The following is a 22,989-nucleotide window of genomic DNA, read 5'->3' as shown; positions in this document are numbered from 1 at the left end:
GTCGACTTAAATTAGCTCTGGTTTAATAATACAGATGACTTTTCATCTCTTCTGAGCGTACATTATCTTGCTCCTGTATTGATGCTGATACAAAAGTAAACTCACAGAAATTTGGACTAGATGAAACCTAATGACTGTCTTCCTAGATCCCCCTTCACTTTGCTGGTAAAGAAACCCAGGCCCGCAGAGGTAAAACAACTCTTTCCAATGGTACTGAATAAGTTATTGGCAGGAAAAAAAAAAAAAAACCCAAACCAAAGCCATTGCCGTTGAGTCAATTCCAACTAATAGTGACCTTATAGGACAGAGTAGAACTGCCCCATAAGGTTTCCAAGGAGCGCCTGATAGATTCGAACTGCCAACCTTTTGGTTAGCAGCTGTAGCACTTAACCACTCTGCCACCAGGGTTTCTAGTTACTTGGCAGAGCTGGAATAAAATACAAACCTATCAATCCTTAGTTTGGTGGAATGTTTTTCATTGTTGTTGTTTTGTGTTAAAATAAATAAAAACTTTGCTTTGAATTGGCTGTAATTCTTCATTATTTTTTTTTTCTTCATTAGGCGTTGTGAGTTTCAGGCAGATTCTGAGCCACGGAGTTATGTATAGCTAGAGTACACAGAACTAGAATACTTAGCTATTCAAATACTAAGCTAGAGTTTATAAGTTGAGGTGCTCCGTAGTGTTTGGAAACATACTGGAAACATGCAACCATTTCCTAGTTGGGGTGAGTGGTGAGCAGGCTGAGAAGCCATAGCTTTCCAGTTTGGGAATGCTACATCTCTTGAGTGATCAAGAGGAATTTACTAAACCTTTCTCAATCAGGAACCCTGGTTGTGCAGTGGTTAAAAGCTAGGCTGCTAACCAAAAGGTCAGCAGTTCAAATCCACCAGCCACTCCTTGGAAACTCTATGGTGCAGTTCTACCCTGTTCTATAGGGTCACTATGAGTCGGAATTGACAGTAATGGGTTTCGTTTTTTTTTTTTTTTTTTTTGCTGTTTTCAATCTTAGAAAACTTTCATTACTTTCTAGGTGGTTGTTCACTGCTACTTAGATGCCCTTGGAGTCCCTGGGTAGTGTAAAAGGTTAATGTGCTCTGCTGTTAACCGAAGGGCTGGAGGTATGAGTTTATCCGGAGGTGCCTCAGAAGAAGGGCCTAGCGGTCTACTTCCAAAAAATCAGCCGCTGAAAACCATGGGGTGCACAGATCTACTCTGGCACACATGAGGTCACCATGAGCCAGAATTGCCTCAATGGCAATTGGTACTTGTATTTGCTGATTGCACGTACTCTTCTGAGGACAGACGCTCTCCCAGGAGTCACAGGGAAGAGCTTTAGTAAGACATAATCACCTTAACTCAGTGTTTCACTTAAGAGCTTACGGTACAATGGTAGAGAGAAAAAGAGGTGTTGAGAAGATGCAGTACATGAAAGGGAAATGTAAATTCATTCAAAAATATTTATAAATCTACATATACATGTATGTCGGTTAACATTGTGCTGTAGGAGAATGCCATTATTCCAGAATACTGTGTGTATGTGCAAGTATGGGTTAGAGATTTTATTCCTTTTGTGTTGCTTCTGATTGATACCTTGAATAAATGCCAGAATAAAAAAGTCTTCATGGTTCCCTGATAACTCCTTTCCCTACTATGGGTATTTTACTGTCCTTGCTTTGTCAGTGTGTGCCTTCTCCGGTAGGCTCTAAGTCTCTAGGCAGGGGCCGTATAATGCTAAATTTTATACTGTGTCTTCCACATAATGATAAGCAAAAGCAGAGCTGGATGTTGGTTGGTCAGTTTTGCAGTTATGAGTCTCTGTAGCCCAGGTCACTGAAAGTTGGGTTAGTCATAACCAGAGAGAAGGTATTAGAGGCAATGAGAATCTTTGTCTGTGTTTTATGGTGTAAAGTTAACACTTTGAATTATTGGAAGATTAAGTTACCCACACAGTATTGAGAGTTTGTATCCCCTGAAAAGATTGTGCTCAAGTCCTAACCCCTGGTACCTGTGAGTGTGGCCTTATTTGGAAGTAGGGTCTTTGCAGATGTAATCAAGTGAAGACGAGGTCATATGGGTGTCCATAAAAGAAGAGAGAAATGTGGATACAGAGACAGACACAGGTGGAAGATAGCCACATGAAGACAGAGGCAGAGATTGGAATTATGCTGCCTCAAAAAAAAATTTTTTTTAAGCGAAGGATCATTAAGGATTGCTGGCAGCCACTTGCAGCTAGAAGAGGCAAGAAAGGATTCTTCCCTAGAGCCTTTCAAGGGAGCATGGCCTGGCCAATGCCTTGATTTCAGATTCTAGCCCCCCAACCTGTGAGAGAATAAATTTCTGTTGTTCTGAGCCACCCAGTTTGTGGTATTTTGTTACACAGCCCCGAAAAACTAATATGCCAGCTCAGAATTCAAGATGGTAAGCTTTGCTTATAACGAATTGTTTCTTTTACTGAATGACTTTCAGATGTTGAACCTTTACCTGTAGTCACAGGGCAATGTCCTGTGGAACTATAAAAATTCAGCCACCAATCAAATCTTCAGTTAAGAACTCTCACTATAATGATAGGGAAAAAAGGACAAACATGTAATTCAGAAGACTTGATACTCCTAAGACTGAATTGACTCTATTTCCAGTCCTAATTGTAGAATATAACTCTAGTGTGGCACAAAACCAAAAAACCAAATCTGGCGACTTCTAGTTGATTCTGACTCATCGAGACCCTATAGGAAGAGTAGACCTGCCCCATAGGGTTTCTTAGGTTGTAATCTTTATGGAAGCAGATTGCCAGGTCTTTCTCTTGGTGAGTTCGAACAACCAGCCTTTCAAGTTAGCCACTGAGCGCTTAACCACTGTGCCATCAGGGCTCCTTAACGTGGCACCAAAATCGTTCAAATATTTGTAAGAAGATCAAAATTCAATGGGTAAAAATAAACCCTACAGATATTATTTCTATTTCTGTACTCTAAAGAGACAAATTTGGACATTTAGGAGCAATTGGGCTACAAAATCAGATGAAAAGTATTTGATAAAATACAGCTAGTGAGGAAGAAGAGATCATTTTATCTAAGGGCTTTGCCCAACCCACTGGAACCATTTTACTTGTTGCAGGGTTGAATGTCAGCCAGCTCACTTCCCATAGCTTCAGCCCTTGTTAAGTAGGGTAAGCCGCATACTAAGGCAAAGAGAAAATAATAGCTGAGGTTGCTGGTCATGAGTTAGTACAAAACACCTGACTTTTTCCCTGAGACACATTCAGGGTGAGTCATCTGAAACTACAGCTTTGGACTTTAGTGTCTCAGAGGAGATACTTTGACTGAAAAGCTGAAATTCTTATGAATTCTTTGGTAAAATGTGTGTCAAGTAATTATGTGAAGTAGAAGAAATTCTGTTTTTACAGTTGGTGCTCTGCTAAGAGATTTGGAGATACACCATATATGTCTGATTATGAAGCATCCCTGAATATAAGATGATCTTCCCTTTTTTCCAAAGATAAAAATCACCACAACAGATTTTTTGGCCAACCATATCTTGAAAACCTACTATATACCAGGAATTATTCTAAGCCCTGGTGATGTAACAGTGGGGAAAAAAGACAAAAATCACCACCCTCTTAGAGCTTACGTTCTAGCTTACATAATAAATTATATAGTTTGGCAAAAGTGGTAAGTGCTGTGGAGAACTGTAAAGCAGGGAGAAATCCAGGGGAATACTGTGTGTGTTTGTGTATGTGTGTGGGGGGTGGTGGTGGGGAGTGGGAAGGGGAGGGCTCTGCTGATGGGTTTTGAACCACCAGCCTTTTTGGTTAGTAGTTGAGCACTTAATCAGTGTGCCACCAGGGCTCCTTTTGTGCCGCCTGAACGAAAAACCCAAGTTGCTGTCAAGTTGATTCTGACTCACTGCAACCCTACAGGACACAGTAGAGCTGCCCCGTAGGGTTTCCTGGGGACCTTAAAGTGACATTAAAGCAAGAGTTTAAATGAGGTGAGTGAGTGAGCCCTGCAGGCATCTATGAAAAGCCACGGGTGCTTGTTTAAGGAATAGCAAGAAGGTCAGTGTGACTGGAGCAGAGTGAGTGAGAGGGAGCTAAGAAGGAGATAAAGTAGAGGAAATGAGGTGAAGATGAAAATCCAGGCATCTAAAGGCTATAATGGAGAATGTGTAGCCACAAAACCAAAAACAACTAAACCTGTTGCCGTCGAGTGCGCTCTGACACATAGCGACCCTATAGGACAGAGTAGAACTGCTCTACAGGGTTTCCAAGGAGCAGCTGGTAGATTCGAACCACCAACCTTTTGGTTAACAGCCAAGCTCTTAACCATTGCTCCACAAGGGCTCCTGTGTAGCCACAGTGCAAATTTAATCTCTATGTAATGTGTGGAAGGTAAGAGCCTTGTAGAATGTTGAAAGTATCTTTCTTTTTGCTCTTAATAAAATGGGGAGCTATTGGAGGGTTTGCAGGTGAGTAACATGACTTAAAGGAGACCTGGTAGTGCAATGGTTAACCAAAAGGTTGACGGTTCAAACCCACCCAGTGTCTCTGAGGCACAAAGACCTCGCAGTCTGCTCCCATAAAGATTACAGCCAAGAAAACCATATGGGGCAGCTCTGCTCTTTCACATGGCATCCTTATGTGTTGGGATAGACTTGATGGCACCCAGCAACAACATGACTTAAGTTTAAAAGGATCATTGTAGCTTTCAATAGTAGATCGAAGGGGAAAGGAAAAACAATTATGAGGTTACTGTAATCTAAGTGAGAGGCGACGAGTACTATTTCGTTAATATACCGCATCTTGTTTATCTGTTCACCTGTTGATGGGGATTTGGGTTGTTTTCTTTCTTTTTGGTGGAGGGGGCTATTGTGATGAAAGTTGCTATGAACTTTTGTGTATAAGCCTTTGTGTGGACATTAGTTTTCAGGTCTTTTGATAAATACCTACGAGTGGAGTGTATGGGTCATGAGACGGGTTTATGTTTAACTTTCTAAGAAGCTAGCAGTTTTCTAAACTAGTTGTGCCATTTTACATTCCCATCTACAGTGTATGAGAGACTTCTGGTTGCTCCACAACCCTGGCCAAATGAAAACTACAAAGCTTGGTCATTTTGATGTTAGCCATTCTCCTAGGTGTATAGTGGCGCCTCATTGTGGTTTTCATTTGCATTTCCCTGACGGCTAATGCTGCAGACAGGTGTCTGGGTTTTTACTCTCTTTTTCCAGAAAGTATATTTTATCATTATTTTTGGAACTTTAAATCCTTTCAGCTGAAGTTCTTAATAGCTTTTAAAAATAAGAAGAAGACATATTGTGGTTTATTAAAGAGTGATATCAATCTCATGGTTGTTATTGGGAAACTAGTAAATTGAAAATAGGAAAGCATAAGACTGCTATCATTGAACATCAGCTTTTCCTTCTAAGCAGTTATGTCAGATAGTGCATTTTAAGTTTTATCTTGTTCAGGGACTTTTTATATATTTTTTATATTGTATTTGTATTGTCACATTCTATGTGATAATAACGAGACCAACCAAAAAAACCGAACCTACTGCCGTCAGGTCAATTCCGACTCAAAGCGACCCAATAGGACAGAATAAAACCGCCTCATAAAGTTTCCAAGGAATGCCTGGCGGATTTGAACTGCCGACCCTTTGGTTAGCAGCCGTAGCACTTAACCACTAAGCCACCAGGGTTTCCAGTAACAGGACAGATGAACATAAATTATTTCTGTATATTCGGCTTAAATGGAAATTTTTTTACTCCTTTTTTTTTTCTGCCAGGTTCCTGATGTTATCAGCAGCATAAGGCAGTTGTCTAAAGCTGCCATGAAAGAGGGTGCCAAGCCCAACAAAGACAATGAGGATGCCTTTTACAACTCTCAGAAGTTTGAAGTCTTGTACTGTGGAAAGGTGATAGTCACCCACAAGAAGGCCCCGTCAAGCCTCATTGACGACTGCATTGAAAAGTTCAGCCTGCATGAACAGCAGCGCCTCAAGATCCAGGGTGAGCAGCGGAGCACGGAGCCCAGCGATGACCTGGTGGTCTCTGAGGCTGAGGACCCCAGCCCACCCGGAGATAGCCTGTTAGAGGAAATAGATGGCATCCCCAGTACCCACTCTGGCTTACCAGCTGTGGCCAGCCAGCCTGTTCTGTCCAGCTCTCGAGTTAGCTTCCCTGAGCGGATCTTGGAAGATTCTGGCTTTGATGAACAGCAGGAGTTTCGTTCTCGATGCAGCAGTGTCACTGGGGTCATGCAAAGGAAAGTTCACGAGAACAGCCAGAAAGCACAACCACGAAGGAGGCACGCAAGTGCTCCCAGTCACGTTCAGCCCTCAGATTCAGAGAAGAACAGAACAATGCTCTTTCAGGTACTTGCCCTGGCAGGGTGCCGTAGGGGAATTTCATCTTAAATTGCTAGACAGAAGCAGCTGGGTGGCCACCTCCTCCCAGTTCCTCATTTTGCTTACCTCTAGATAACTAATAATCCCATTTGTATTTCTTTCATCCTCAGAAGCAGATAAGGCAGATAGAGAAACAGAGCAAAGGGGTTGAAGCAGACATGGAGTGGTTTGTGAGAAATAATGGATCAGGGCAGGGAGAGGAGACAGACACAATTAAAGGAGCTTCATAGAAATATGGTGAAAAGAATAAGAGTAGAAGATTGCTCTTAGTATCATCTGCATTTTGCCTTATGTTACTCTTAATGTGTTTTTTTTATAACTGCAGAAAACCTATCTGACAAGGGATTTAAAACTATTAATATAGAAGAATGAATAAGCATGGACAAGAAAAGAGTTTTTTAAGAGAGAAAAAAATGGATGTCTAGACTCATAGGTGCATTTTCAGATAAGAGTACACTAATTTACTCCATCAAACAAAAGGTGAAAGACACACTATTGGCCTTGATAATTTACTAGATCAGTTAATAAATCATTTGGTGCAGGCTGCATTACAGTATAAAAGAGCATTCTTAATTCTAAAAAAGGAATTTTTGAATGTTACGCAAGGTATAGGAAATGTCAAGTTTCGCTTAAAAGAATTTATAACATTGACCTGTGGAGGTTCTTTAATTAATCCTCAACTTTTAAGACTTGAGTTCTCTTGAACAAACGAGTGTCTGTCCTTTTATCCTGTTTTAAAGAACCCCTGAGAAGGAAATTCCACGGTGTACCTTGGTAAACGATTCCAGTGTGTAATATTTGCTTTACTGGAATTTATCAGATGAACTTCTTCTTTTTAACTTCTAGGCATGTACTGAAAGGATCTATATTCTTTTCTTTGGATATAAGTAAACTGATTTTCCCTCTTATTTGGGGTATCAGATTTGTCTTTTTTCTTAACTAGTCACAGTCCTTTGCTGTTAATTTTTCTGAATGATCATTTATTTTTAAAACTTTTAATTTATCAGCCCAATTCGATATTTATGAACTTTTGATTGACCATTTGGGAGGAACTATGATTATGTAAATAAATAATGGGTATTTTTTAGAAATGAAGTGAAAAAAAGGTTTCATATTTTTTTGAAAAAACAATCTTCTAATCAGAAAAAAATTGGTTTCTTATATCTTGTAAATTAAGACTAACTTAATTTTCATAATTTTTAAGCATAAGGGAAATGTTTTGAAGCAACTCATATTTCAAGTTGAACTATTGGTTGGATTGGATGTTGGAGCATCCGTGAGTAGATATCGATATATCTGGGTTATAGCTATTTGAATCTCTATTATTAGTTGAAGTGTAAGGTCAATTTAAATTAATTGGAACGTTTTTATTTTTAAGGTTGGACGATTTGAGATTAACCTTATCAGTCCAGATACTAAATCAGTTGTGCTTGAAAAGAATTTTAAAGATATCTCCTCTTGTTCTCAGGTATGTACTGAAGTATATCATGGTATGTGAACAAACCAACTAAATCTTGTTTCTAAATTAACCACAAAATGACTGCGCTAAAATTCCTGTGAATTTTAGTTTTTTTTTTTTTAAAGAAAACCTATTTTAAACTAAGAGGATTCTTGTGTGTGTGCCAGTAACACAAATCACTTCCACATCCCACAGTATTTCCCATAATTCTTTGTCTTCATTTTCATAAGTCTTTCTCTTTGTAGCATCACTTCATCAGATCTCTGCCACTCATGGAATTTTTGCGGTGGTGAGTTCTTTTGAAAATTCCCTCACATTTAGTTTTCCTCAGAATCTTGGGCAGTGGGACTTGTGGGTGTAACCAAGTCATGTTTGCTCATTATACCAGAATAGGCAGTAAAAGGAGAACTAGTGTTTTCAATTTATACTAATGTAAACGTTAAAATTTTAAAAGAAGGTTTTCCACTGCTTGTTCTTTTTAGTGTATTTTTGTTCTGTTTATTTTTTAATTCACAAGAGTGTATTTGAATGCTTTTGTATCACAGATACAGCTTAATGTGTACAAAATTATGATACTAGGCATAACCTAGTATCCTAAGAAACATAGCAATTATTTAGAAAATCTATGTGAAAGTTGTTGTTAGGTGCCGTCAAGTCGACCCTATGTATAACAGAACAAAACACCGCCCGGTCCTGTGCCATCCTTACAATCGTTGCTGTGTTTGAGCCCACTGTTGCAGACACTGTGTCAGTCTATCTCATTGAGGGCCTTTACCTTTTTCGCTGACCCTCTACCTTACCAAGCATGATGTCCTTCTCCAGGAAGTAGTCCCTCCCAAGAAAGTGTCCAAAGTATGTCGTAAGACAAAGTCTTGCCATCCTGTCTTCCAAGAAGCACTCTGGCTGTACTTCTTCCAAGACAGAATTGTTCATTCTTCTGGCAGTCTATGGTATATTTAATATTCTTCACCAACACCATAATTCAAAGGGATCAATTCTTCTTCGGCCTTCCTTATTCATTGTCCAGCTTTCTCATGCATATGAGGCAATTAAAATTATTATGGATTGGGTCAGGCATACCTTAGTTCTTAAACTGACGTCTTTGCTTTTCAACACACTAAAGGGGTCTTCTGCAGTAGATTTGCACAGTGCAATACATTATTTGATCTCTTGACTGCTGCTTCCGTGGATGTTGATTATGAGTCCAAGTAAAGTGAAATTCTGGGCAATGTCAATATTTTCTTCCTTTATCATGATGTTACTTATTGGTCCAGTTTTGAGGATTTTTGTTTTCTTTACGTTGAGGTTAGTTAAAACTCCATAAATACATTCTAAATATAGGGAGACATTTTAGAGAAGTTAGAATAGAGGGAGTACTTAGATCTAAATGTGAGAAGGTTAAAAAAAAAAAAAAATGCGAGGATACTTTTGGGGAGGTCCCTGGAATTGAGAAGAATTGACTTCTTTCTGAGCAGTGACTTAGATATACCTTCAAGGAAATGAATCTTGTCAAGATCTCTTTTGTGTTTTAATGTCAAAAAAAATCAAGACTGCCTATTTTTATTTTTTTGAATTTTGAAGTTAGCTTTGCCATAGGTGTGATATTTAGACATCCTTCCCTTTGAAAATAAGAGGAGAGATTTTGTACATCTTGTTAATTGTTTTCCTCAGCCTTAGGTAATGCAATTTCACTCATAATATTTTGTTTTAATATTTTCATATCATATGGAGACATAAAATTACGTTGTATGAATAAAAATTTTCTACCTCTAGTCGCTGTAGGACATGGCAGAATCAGGATATAGAAGGAATCTGTTGCACTTTTCTGAAGGATGGGAAACCTTCCTATTTAAAGGACCAAGAGATTTGGTAGAAAGATTATGTACTTTAACAGAACAAATATTGGTTAAGCATTCTTGTAATTATCTGTTTACTGTTGATTGCTGCAAGACTGTGAGCTCTGAGGGCAGAATGAATGAGCAATTTCTATGTGTTGGGCTCTGTGCTAAGTACTGGGCAGAGAATAGTGTACAAACCAGGTGTAATTCCTGCCCCCCCCTCCCGAGCACCAAGAATCCACAGTAAGAGAACTAGCAATGCTCATTGAATATGCGAAAAAGAAAAAAGAAAGGACCAGCCAATAAAATACATGAAACAGGCACTTCAAACAAGATTTTTGCCTCTGTAGTTTTTGTGTTTTTTGAAAATGAGGTTTGTATGCTGATGTTTTAGTTCAGAAAAGGAATTAAATGGTTGAGGAAAATTTGTAGAAGGCCTTTGATCAGGATAATCCTGAGGTTTATCATCTGTTCTTCACTGAAGGTCTGCTCTTAACTCCATCCCAGTGCCTTTAGGACTGACTGATAAGATGAGGCTGCATCCAGGAACAGGCATGCTTTCAACAGAAGCACACGTGACAGGCTAGAGTATACCTGTGCACATACACATGTGCACCTACAAACCTTTCTTTAAAATCTGTAGGACTGTTCCTCTGGCAAGAATGGGGAATATAAAAGTAGTTTTTCTTTTTTTTACTAGAAGACATCACCACTGCCTGAAGAATTGCTTAGCTAATGAGGTCCAATGAGTTTTTCCTTTTAGTACTACCCAAAACCAAGACCAAACCCATTGCCGTTGAGTCAATTCTGACTCCTAGTGATCCTACAGGACAGAGTAGAGCTGCCCCGTAGAGTTTCCAAGGAGCGCCTGGTGGATTCGAACTGCCGACCTTTTGGTTAGACATGGCTCCTAAGTACTACGCCACCAGGGCTTCCTTTTAATGCTAAGCTAGTGAAAAGCATCTGTCAGTCACTAATGAGTTGTCCTAGATCGATATTAACTGAAGATAGACGCTGTATTAATCCTGCCTCATTAATATAACAAAAACAAACTGTTCCCAAGTGGGATTATAACCACAGGCTTAGAAGTTAGGATTTACAACACATATTTTAGGGGGAAAAATTCAATACATAACAGCATACTTTTAGGGAGTTACATGCTATTTAATTAGAGCATTGTCAGTGGTAGTTTCTCTTAGATTCTTAGCCTCACATGGACAGGAACAGGGCTTATGACGAATCATCAGGCTGCCCATTCTAAGAAGACCAATAAATAAGTCATTATTTCCAAGGACTAGAAGAGATTTTATCCCAAGATACAGTAGACCATGCCATCAATATTTCCCTCCTGTGGCCCTGAGTCACAGGGTATTTGTCAGAAACAAAACAATGTGCATTGATCCCATTCTTTATTTTGTGTATTAAAAGGCCACCATGTAAGTATGCTGTGATAATATGTCCTCTGTCACAGTGCTGTGCAGGAAAAAATTGGTGGAACTGTGAAAGCATGAAACTGATGCTGATTTCATATTGATTGCAAGGACATATTCATATAAATATTGCAATTCTTTCCCTACTCTAGGGCATAAAGCATGTTGATCACTTTGGATTTATCTGCCGGGAGTCTTCAGAGCCTGGGCTGAGCCAGTATATTTGTTATGTGTTCCAGTGTGCAAGCGAATCCCTGGTAAGTGGTGTTATTGCTATGCGTGTCCTTCTGCTGATGGATCAGTCTACGAGAAGACTCAGCTCTTAGGGGCCCGGTCCTTGTAAAATGGCTATTAATGGGGAAGAAGAAGGCAGCCAATAGATTTTTTTCCCTTCAAAGCAGCACAACAGTAGAAAAATGAAAATGAATTGAAACCATACCTTTTTTTTTTTAAGTCTAGTTTATTGTGCTTAAAAAAATTCAATCGTGTTACCGTAAGTATTTTACAAAGGTGGGAAAACCTAATAATAAGAAAAAAAAGCTGTTAATTTTTTCATTGCCAGTCTAAGAAGATAAGGAAGGCCACTGACTTTTTATTCTATCAATTCCCATAACGTCTCAGAGATAACACTCCCATCAGCAGAGTAGAACACTTTTTGTTTTTTTCCTGTACTTGATTCTCCTTAGTTGTCAGAATTTTTATGCTTTATTTTTTTTATGATCTTATTATAAGCTTCCTTTTCTTGCTTTGAAATTTAAAAGTCAGTTCTTCTCTCCCATACCACCCTCCACCCTCTTTTATGGAGTTGAAGTTGAGAGGAACTTATGTAAGACAGGCTTGGAAATATATCTGGGCGACTAAAAATAGGCTGATGTTTTTTCACTTCATTGTTTACTTATTTTTTCCACTTGTCTACCTCTGCTAGCCATTTTAACAAAAACCTTTAGATGTGTACATCGCCATTCTTTGAAGAGATTCACCGACAAATATCTCCTTAGACACGTAATCCTCCCATAATTCTCCCAGGGAAATACACACAACCAGTCGCCATCAAGTTGACCTCCAACTCATAGTCACTCCATGTGTGTCCAAGTAGAACTGCGCCCCTTAGGGCTTTCAATGGCTGGAGTAGAGAGCCAGGCCTTTCTTCTAAGGCACCTCTGGGTAGACTTAAACATCCAGCCTTTTGGTTGGCAGCCAAGCTACTCAGGGACTCCACACACAACTTAGACATATCCAGATAATCCAGACAGCATCCTCCTGGTTTCCATGCATGCTACAAAGACAGCATATTGTGGTCATTCCTGCTTAATTGCTGCCTTCCATATTCCCATGTTGACAGTGTGAGGTGAAGAATAAGGAAGAAGTGGGAGTGAATTGGCACAAAGGCTCTTTTTGACTAGTGCTCTCCAGGTTTCAACTTTCTTCTCTAGGGAATATAGTACTCCCATCACTAACAATTTCTCACTCTAGAGAGTTCTGTTTAAGTCTCATTCTCACTCTAGATATATAACCATACCTATGAAATGTCCACATGTTAATATCCCATATAAGGAACCACTGCCTAATAGATTTATTTCAGGCCTGGAGAGAGACATTTGAGAATAATCATTCTGTAAATGATGATTGAAGCCATGGAGGTCCATGGCTTCCATGTGGAGGAAGGAGAAAGAAAGCCAAAGAGAACCAATGAGAGAACAGTGGAAAACACTAACCAGTTAAGAGATAGAAAGTAAGGAATTGTCTAGGATAATCTGCCACCCGTATCATCCTCTGCCTGGTCCATAACACAGTTCTTCTCTCCTCTGTCCCTTCTATCTAAGATCCATTCTTTTATGTTCTTCATTCTGCTGGTTCTACATTCTACCATATTCTGCAACCCTTACTCTCCTACCTTTCTAAAACTAACTCTAGATTCAATAATTTTTAATTTGGTAGCACCGTCTACCAACTACCCAATGTTGAAACCATAATACACTCTCTTTCACTTCCACTATCCCATTGTTCACCAAATCCTGTTGACTCAAAGTGAGAAATGTCTTTCATATTCTTCTTTTCCTTCTCTTCCTCTTTATCAGCAACTCGATTCTGGGCATTCATACCGTTTACTGGGAGGATACTGTTAGTTTCCCTGCCACTGGTTTCAACTCTCACTTATTCATTTTCTGTATCATGCTAGAATTTTATTTCTCAGGTTTCCTGACCTGTCCATGCCTTATTATTTAAAGAATAAAACCTAGACTTTCTAGCATAGATGATGGGCCTTGTACCTTCTTCCCCAGTCTTCACTATTGCTGCTCCCCACTGAAACGTGAGTGCCACACCCTTTCATGGGTGCGTCTAACCTACTGTTCTCTAGCCAGACCACAAACACTAGTTTGAAGATCGATGTGGTGTTGCTTTTATCTTGGTTTACTGCAGAACCAGCAAATGATTAGTGCACGGGACACACACGAGATCAAGGATATAAGTGAGTAACTACAGCTGTCTGAAAGGAGCCCTGCTGGTTCAATGGTTAAGTGCTTGGGTGCTAATTGAAAGGTTGGCTTCTAACTGAAAGGTTGGTGGTTCGAACCCATCCAGCTGCTCCTTGGGAGAAAGACTTGGTGATCTGCTTTTGTAAAGAGTACACCACACACACCCATTGCCATCAAGATAATTCCGACTCAGAGCGATCCTATAGGGCAGAGTGGAACTGCCCATAGGGTTTCCAGGGAGTGGCTGGTATATTCGAACTGCTGTCCTTTTGGTTAGCAACCAAGCTCTTAACCACTGCGCTATCGAGGCTCAGCCTAGAAGACCCTATGGGGCAGTTCTGTCACATGGTGTTGCTATGAGCTGAAATTGACTGGACGGCACCTAACAACAACAACGACAACAAGTAGCTCTCTAAAGGGACCTCGATGCTCACAAAAGTGCAGCTGAAGTCCAGAAGTTATTGTTTGCTATGCAGAGTGAGGAGTCCACCATGGCAGAGGGGAACAGAACCTTCTATATTGTCAGACTAGGGAGGGGCCCTGTCAGCCTGTGTCCAGCCTGGTACTGAACGCAGCAGATGTTCAGTGCTTTAGAGAATCTGTTTTCACATTCGCTTTCTCAGGGCTTCGTTGGATGTAGTATGACTGGAATCCCCTCCCCCTTCTTTTTTCTCACATAATTTTCAGGATCCAGCTTAAATATGACATTCTCTTGAAGTCTTTCCTGACTCCTTCAGTTCACGGCTGACTTCCTTAATTGCTCTATCCGCAGTGCTTTTACTACACTTTGTTCACAGGCTGTTAACAGCCTGTACCCATCCCCACACTAATTTGTCTATTTACAAACCATCTACTCCACTAGATAGTCAATTTCACAGGGTTGAGACCGTCTGTTATTTGTATTGTACCCGCATGGTGTGTTTCTAGGATAGCAGGTGCTGGGTACGTGTGTTTTGAATGATGGAATCGAATGCATTATTCTTAACTTCAGGTGATCATTTTCTAGGTGGTGGTTAATCTCTGATAACTGGATAACCTGCACCAAAAGGAAGACTATGTAAACCCTTCTTATTTCCAATCTCTTTTATAGGTTTTGTTTTTAGTTCTGAATTTTATTTAGCTTTTAGGCGTTTAGAATGAGTTTTGAAGCACGGAATCAGGGTAGAAAGCGTGGGAACTTGCTGCATTTTTTTTTTTTTTTTTTTTTTTGCCCCTTTTAAGAAGCTCTGTGACTAAGACAACAGACTAGACTGGCTGTGGATGTCCTCCTGTTACACTGAAGCTGTATCAGCATCTCAGTTTTGGCATCATCATTCTCAAGGACAGGCCCATACTAGTATCGTTGAAGCCTTGTTTAATCTAATATCAGAAAGCCTCTTAACTGAATAGTGAGTTATGAGGGCTGGAAGCTAGAAGAAAAATTAAATGTCAGTCTCCTTCATAAAAGAGGATGGCTTAAGCAACTGACATACAGAACAAAAACCAAGTGATCAATTAAATATTATAGGTCTAAGCAGTATTATTGATGTGGCCTTGGCAGTTGTGTAAGACAAGGTAATGCAAAACCACACATGCTGACCTATTTTCTCTGAGCAAAGAATACAAAATTAGCATTTTGTTTTGCTTCTTTGTAGCATGTCATTAAATGCATTTGCTATGAATTTATAAACAGTACAGTGTTTGCAATAGGCCCTGGAGGATTGCACAGGAAGTTTAGATACCTAAAAAAAAATCTTTAACAGTTGTAGGTAGGTGCCTTAATCTTGTTTCACCAGCCATTGGGATCTGCAGGAACTATCCTTTCTTAAAAATACTTTTTCCAAAATAGGTTTCAAAGATGTGAAAAAAAAACTCAAGTTATTACTGCTTAGGGAAATAAAAAATATCATCCACAGATACAGACAGAAAGTTGGCAAACATTCAACTGAAGGAAATAAGACTCTGGATACTGGTTCAGTGGTAGAATTCTCGCTTTCTGTGCTGGAGACCCGGGTTCAATTTCCAGCTACTTCTCCTTAGGCACAGCCAGCATCTCTCTCTCAGTGGAGGTGTGTTGCTATGATGCTGAAAAGGTTTCAGTCATGCTTTCAGACTAAGGTACCAGGAAGAAAGCCCTGGCAATCTAATTCTGAAAATCATTTGGTGAAAACCCAATGAATCACAATGGTCCAATACATAACTGATCACGGGGATGGTGCAGGACCGGGCACCATTTTGTTCCATTGTGCGTGGGATTGCCACAAGTCAGGGGCCTACTTGACTATAGCTAACAGAAACAATACCCAAGTCCCAGCATTTACGTGAATAATATGGGGCTAATAGTAAATGAGGAAACCCTGGTGCCGTAGTGGTTAAGAGCTATGGCTGCTAACCAAAAGGTCAGCAGTTCGAATCCACGAGGCATTCCTTGGAAACTCTGTGGGGGCAGTTCTACTCTGGGTTCCTATAGGGTTGCTATGATTCAGAATCGACTCGACAGCAGCGGGTTAATGGGTTTTTAATAGTTTATGAAAAAAGCATGGTCCTAGAGTGTACTGATAGAAAAATGGGGTTCAAAGTCTAGGAAGTTATCTTTTTCTTGTATCTTGTGTTGATTATCCTCTTAAGCTAGCTCTCTAATCATTAATGACCAAGCAATGTAAGGCGGATAAGTAGTTGAAAGAGACAAGTTCAAGTTTGATATCCACATTTTAAGAGATGAAGAAAGTTCAAGATGTTTTAGTGAAAGCAGTGATCTATGAAAAGTTTCTCATTTGGAAAAAATTGAAGTAAGTGGTATCATTCTAGGAACGAAAAGTATAGGACATATTAATGAATAATTTCTTTTATAAGAACCAGTACAAAGCTGGTTCTTATGAGGCAGAAGTTAAAGGTGTCCCAAATGTCTAACGTTTCCAAGCTGCTGTACCACTCCATCATCTCTAACATTGACTACTCCCTCTCACCTCACTATTCTGCCTCCTATCTTTGGTTCCCTAATTTGCTGCAACATCTCACAGAATTCATGAACCATATAAAGGAAATGGCTTATGCGGTTGTGGAGACTGGTAAGTCCCAAATTTGTTGGTCAGGCGTAGACTTCATCTGGGCCCTCAGCCTCTGCCCAAAGGCACTCATCTTTTCAGCTCCTGTGGGTCTCTGCTGCTGGTCTCTGCTGTGGGTCTCCCCTTCTTGGTGGTGATGGGCTCTCCTCTCTGCTCTGGCATTGACTGTCTTTTAAGGCAAAACAGACTAGTCCCCTGCATGGGCCACAATTATCTTATTTGTACAGCCCCACCCAGTCATCTGGGTGGGAGTCCCAAGACCATGGCTAGAGAGGCCACACGCAAAAGTAATTAATCGCACCACAACATAACTTTAGACAAGTGAGTAGTGAAGAATTTGCATCACTAGAATGTTGTAAATGTTGTAAAGTCCAACAAATATAGAGAGCACTTCAATGTGTGGGGGATTAGCCATAGAAATAGATCATTGTCTTGTTATTAACAGTTGTTAAAAATGGGATTAATGACATTCCTTCTTGGATGATTTGAGTACTGAAATTTCCCGGGACCTTGAGTAGATACTCTTGTCAAGTTTTCACCCATTTTGTGGTTCTTAAATCTCTTCTAAGATGCTAGAGAAATACTTAAATTTGGTGTACACTGTTATGAGCATTGTTTTCTTTATGGATTTTCCCCTTTGAGTCATGAGTTGGCCTTTGTCCTGATTGATGCTTCTTACTAGGAGTGTCTGATGGTAATGATAAGAATACTTCTTTTTGTTTGAATATGATTGATTTATCTTTGCCTATTCCTTTGCTTTGAACCTTTCGACATGACCTGTAAATATTTTTTTTATAATTTTTATTGTGCTTTAAGTGAAAGTTTACAAATCAAGTCAGTCTCTCACATAAAAACTTATGTACACCTTGCTACATACTCCCAATTACTCTCCCCCTAATGAGACAGCCCGCTGTCTCCCTCCGGTCTCTCTTTTCGTGTCCATTTCACTAGCTTCTAACCCTCTCCACCCTCTCATCTCCCCTCCAGGCAGGAGATGCCAACATAGTTTCAAGTGCCCACCTGATCCAAGAAGCTCACTCCTCACCAGCATCCCACTCCAACCCACTGTCCAGTCCAATCCATGTCTGAAGAGTTGGCTTCGGGAATGGTTCCTGTCCTGGGCCAACAGAAGGTCTGGGAGCCATGACCACCAGGGTCCTTCCAGTCTCAGTCAGACCATTAAGTCTGGTCTTTTAATGAGAATTTGGGGTCTGCATCCCACTGTTCTCCTGCTCCCTCAGGGGTTCTCTGTTATGTTCCCTGTCAGGGCAGTCATTGGTTGTAGCCGGGCACCATCTAGTTCTTCTGTTCTCAGGGTGATATAGTCTCTGGTTCCTGTGGCCCTTTCTGTCTCTTGGGCTCATAATTACCTTGTGTCCTTGGTATTCTTCATTCTCCTTTGATCCAGGTGGGTTGAGACCAATTGATGCATCTTAGATGGCTGCTTGCTAGCATTTAAGACCCCAGATGCCACTCTTCAAAGTGGGATGCAGAATGTTTGCTTAATAGATTTTATTATGCCAATTGACTTAGTGTAATATTTTTTTAATCTAGACTAAAGTAATTAAGTATTCATAGTGCATTATTTTGAACTTTGCATTGCCCTGATCCCATGATAGAATTTGTAGGCCTTCTAAAAAAGTGGCGCGTTTTAGAAAATAAAACACTTAACATTTTAGAAGTCAAATAAAGGTTTTAGTAGTATTTGTGATTAAGAGAAGTTAGTGGTCACATCCAGGATACCATTGAAATGGCTCCTAGTTTCATTTCGAAATAGAGAAGAAAATTTGAGAATTCAGTATTTCCTCTAGAGGCCTTCTACAAGGCAGTATTATTAAATAACAAATAAACCCATGTGAAAGCTATTTATATTGCTAAACAAAATGACTAACCCCTTTAAGTGCCTTTAAATGAGAAACAAGAAAACAGAAATAAATGTCATCTCCCTAAGTCATTAAAATTACTTTTGAATACATAACAAAGCAAATGAAATCAACATGTAAGGCATTGAACATGTAGTGCTTTTATTTTTAATAATTAGAAATTCTTTTTTAAAGAATGATACTACAAAATCACAGATTTTATGAATATTTTTGTTGATAGAACGATGTGAAATTATTAGCCTTTTTTTAGGTTGACAATGTAGTAAAAATCAACTGAACAGTGGCTGACTGCTTAGTATTGGATATTCTTCTTTGAATGATATTAGAAGAGTAAAGCTTTTTTTTTATTCCATGTTCCTCATACACTCGGACACAGAAGTAGATTAACCCGTTGCCATCAAGTCGATTTGGACTCGTAGCAACTCTATAGGACAGAGTAGAACTACTCCATAGGGTTTCCAAGGAGTGGCTGGTGGATTTGAACTGTTGACCTTTTGGTGAGCAACCAGCCTCTCAACCTCTGTGCTACCAGGGCTCCAGAAGTAGATTAAATATTTTAAGTAACAACTTATTCTTTATTTAGGCCGTAGGAGAAGTAGAAAAAGAGCCTAAAAAATTTTGTTTACCAAGAGTGGTAAATGGTTTTGACTATCAAAGCTAGTTTAGATGAGGGCTGTAGTCTTTCCAAGCTCCACGATAGAGGTTTTAGAATTTATTTTAAGTCCTACAAAGTGTGGGCAAACCACACCTTTTCACTGGTGATAGTGTTACAGTAAAGACAGGGGCACAACCTGAGGCAGGTTTAACAGTGTGTAAGGACGAGCTATTAGATGGCTTCAAAGAAGCAACCAGGAAACTAGAAATTTAGATTCAAACTTCTTGATTGAGTTGTGGAAGAGGAAGAAAGGAAATAGACGGCCGTTTTCAAGATGGTGCGCTAGTGGTGGGACCCAGCTATTAGACAACACCATGTCAGCACTTCTTAGTGCCACAAATCATAAGTGGAATGATAACAATGTAGGAGCCACTTGGAAGTAGATAAGATCACCAACCTTCATATATTTTCCTCCAATTAATTAAATTGAACTCATTTTCCCCTAGAATGTAAACACATTTGTTTTTACGCTAAAAATGATCCAGAAGAATAAGCTTTAAATAGGATACCTGTTAACACAAGTGAATGTTGAACTTACTTTGTTGCTCCGTCTATATCACAGCAGACAAAACTTCCAGACAGGTCTTTATCTGATAAACCACTTAATTCAACAAAGAGCTGATGGACTAATTAAACTGTCTGTGGTAGATAATACTCAGTGGCATTTGAAAGTGGCATTCAAATAACAGATTAGTATTCTGTTAAAAAAAAATGTATTCTGTTATGCACGTTAAAATGATCTTAGTTCATCCAGCTTTCGGTTATATGTATAGAAGACCTAACTTCGAGGCTTACTATTTAACTTTCTGCCAGCTTACTAGTCATCAAAATTCTGTTATTCATTTCTTTAGTGTCAGCAAAGTCTTAGGTTGCTGTTGGGGTTTTAACGTGTTACCATGAAAGCAACCTTTATAGACCTGAGTTTTGTTTCTTCTTGTAGGTTGATGAGGTAATGCTGACTCTGAAACAGGCTTTCAGCACGGCTGCTGCCCTGCAGAGTGCCAAGACCCAGATTAAGCTGTGTGAGGCTTGCCCTATGCACTCTCTGCATAAGCTCTGTGAAAGGATCGAAGGTACGGTATGACTTGGCCTTGGCAGAAGAGGAGTTTGCTTTGGCCTTTGGGAAACAAGAAAGTCCCTGCTGTCATTAAATAGTTCTTTGTTTCTGGTTAAAACAAGAGCTCAAGGAACCGTTTCTCATGTCTAGTCAAATCGGAGTATGCTGTCTATCTCTCCTAGAGACTAGCTTTTTTTTTTTTTTTGGTCTTTCTCTCTTTTTTTTTCCACAAGGCAAGATCAAGAAAGGGACTTGTATTTCCCACAGTTCTAAAGACTCTACTGTGTACATAATGGAAAGAAACCCTGGAGGCGTAGTGGTGCATAATGGGAACTGACCAAATATTTGTTGCATGAATGAAGAAAGGCAAAACCATCATAGAAGGTTGACAGCTAAATTTGTTTCCCTTCCCCCTCACTTGATGATGTGTTCTTTTTCCCTACAGGCTTAGAGCTGTATTTCATCTTTCTTGGTTTTTGAGTTATATTTGTAAATGACAGGGAGATAATAGTGACACCATAGAGCAGGGTGGCTTTTGGTTTTTGTTTTTGACTCTGTTCTGAGAATGAGAGTGGAGCATGAAGAAGTGGAAGGGGTGTTACTGTGACTCACCTTCCCTGTCTTCTAGTCATCTGTACTAACAACAACAAAAACAATGTGAGCAAGTACCTATATAAAGATAACAATTTAATAAATGCTTGTTAAGCATCTACTATGTGCTGAGCAGTGTGCTAGGCACTGGGGTTTGAGAAAAGATTGAGACTTGGACCCTGCCTTTAGAAAGCTTACATTCTGGAGTGGAAGACAGTCGTGTGAGCAAATAAATCCAATTCAGTATCACAGGTGTTATAATAAATGGCGAGAAAACAGAAAAAAAAAAAAAAAAAGAATGGTCATATCATTGTAGAGGTAATTGTGATTTCTGCTCAGTAGGCTACAGAATCATGAACACATGGCAAAATCAGCGATAAACAGCAGTGTTTATTGAATATCCATTAAGTTATGTGAGGAAGGACCATTTAAATATACTATTCAGGCTTTAAAATTTATGATTATAATTTTCCAGAATGCATATCATTTTCAAACACATGAAAAGATTTATAAAAAATAGAACATTCCTTGGGGTATGATAAAGGGAACATTATTAATCTGTGAGGAATGGCTAAATTACTCAGGAAATGGTGTTAGATGAATTAAATATCCAAGGGGGGAAGATCCCTACTACTTATCCTACTCAGATACATTCTAGATGAATCAAAATCCTCAGTGTAAAGAAACACAATATAAAAATTGTTAAAATAAGGAATAATAGTCCTTAAAGAAGGAGGACTCTATTAAGGTAGAAATGATTTGGCTTCTTGAAAATTGAAAACTTTTACATAACAAAACTGCTTATTTGGAAGTTAAATGATACGCAACAAACGAGGTAGCAGATTGGTATCCAGAATTTGTAGGAATTTCTATAATCTATGAGAAAAAAGTAGAACTGCCCAGTAGGAAGGTTGCAAACATCACAAAAAGAAACATGTCTCATGAAAGGAATTAAAAGGACCAATAATGAAAATGGGAAGATGCTCAATTTCATTAGATGTCAGTGAAAACAACAATAAAATAGTCATCAGATTAACCGTTGATGAAATTGTAGGGAAATCAGTACATGTATGTAATGCTGATGGGAGTGAAATTGGTATAGCTATTTTGGAGGGCAATTGATAGTAACTCATTCACGTAAAATTGCATATATCCTATTATCCAGCAATTCCATAGCTTGATAAGAGAAACTCTTACATAGATGCACATGGTGATGTAGTTTGTATTGTTTGTAAACAATAGAAAATTGGAAACAATCTAAATGTGCATCAGTAGGAGAATTGAAGTATGGTCATATAATTAAGCAGTTAATAGGAATAAATTTGAACTGCGTGTCCACTTGGATACATCTTAAAAATGTGTTATTGAGTAAAAAAAAGTAATTTGCAAAGTAACATACCCTTTGATGCTGTGTCTAGAAAAACGCTTAGAATAATACGATATATTTTCCTGTTTGAAACCTTTTTATTTGTATCTATTTTTAGACTACAAAGTAGGTCTTAGATACCTGTGATGCAATTATCAGGACAGGAAATTAATGTTGGCACAATGCTGTTAACCAAACTAATCCCTTCATCTGAACTTCACCCTCGTGGTGCGACGGTTAAGTGCTGGGCTGCTAACCTGAGGATCAGAGCTTGGAACCCACCCAGCAGCTCTGCAGAAGAAAGACGTGGTGATCTGCTCCCATAAAAATTACAGCCTAGAAAACCTTATGGGGTAGTTCTGCCTTGTCACATGGGGTTGCTAGGAATCAAAATCGACTCCACAGGACCTAACAACAACAGTTTTCCCACTAATGTCCTTTTTGTTCTAGGATATCAGTCGAGATCCCACTTTGTGTTTAGTTGTTATTTCTCCCTGGTCTCCTGCAGTCTGGAACCATTCCTCAGTCTTTCCTTGTCTTTCAGGACCTTGGCACGCTTAAAGAACATTGTTCAGCAATTTTGCTGAAAGTCCCTCAGTTGAGCCTGTGTAGTGTCATCTCATGATGTACTAAGGTCATTATCCCTGGCCAGAATTGCATCCCTCTCAGTGCATCATATCATGGGGTTCACGATGTGGACAAGTTCTGTTACTGGTGATACTGGCCTTGATCTCCTGATCAAGGGGGTCCCCTCAGGATGCTTTACTGTAAAGTTTCTATCATTCCTCCT

At 39.4% G+C, this 22,989-nt stretch overlaps 1 protein-coding gene across 6 annotated transcripts in view; it reads left to right on the top strand.

The window, feature by feature from the left end:
- The window catches only part of TBC1D4 (TBC1 domain family member 4), a 233,734-nt gene that overhangs the window by 139,245 nt on the left and 71,500 nt on the right, over positions 1–22,989 (top strand). For all 6 annotated transcript variants that reach the window (XM_049853000.1, XM_049852995.1, XM_049852996.1 and 3 more), the window contains exons 2-5: positions 5,779–6,366; positions 7,778–7,867; positions 11,279–11,383; positions 20,126–20,258. In XM_049853000.1, coding sequence (XP_049708957.1) covers positions 5,779–6,366; positions 7,778–7,867; positions 11,279–11,383; positions 20,126–20,258 — 916 coding nt within the window. The remainder of the gene's footprint in view (positions 1–5,778; positions 6,367–7,777; positions 7,868–11,278; positions 11,384–20,125; positions 20,259–22,989) is intronic.

Source organism: Elephas maximus, chromosome 14 (genome assembly GCF_024166365.1).
Source record: "Elephas maximus indicus isolate mEleMax1 chromosome 14, mEleMax1 primary haplotype, whole genome shotgun sequence".
In the NCBI taxonomy this organism is placed as follows: domain Eukaryota; kingdom Metazoa; phylum Chordata; class Mammalia; order Proboscidea; family Elephantidae; genus Elephas; species Elephas maximus.
The sequence above is the reverse complement of the archived record's forward strand: the minus strand, read 5'-3'. Positions and strand labels throughout refer to the sequence as shown.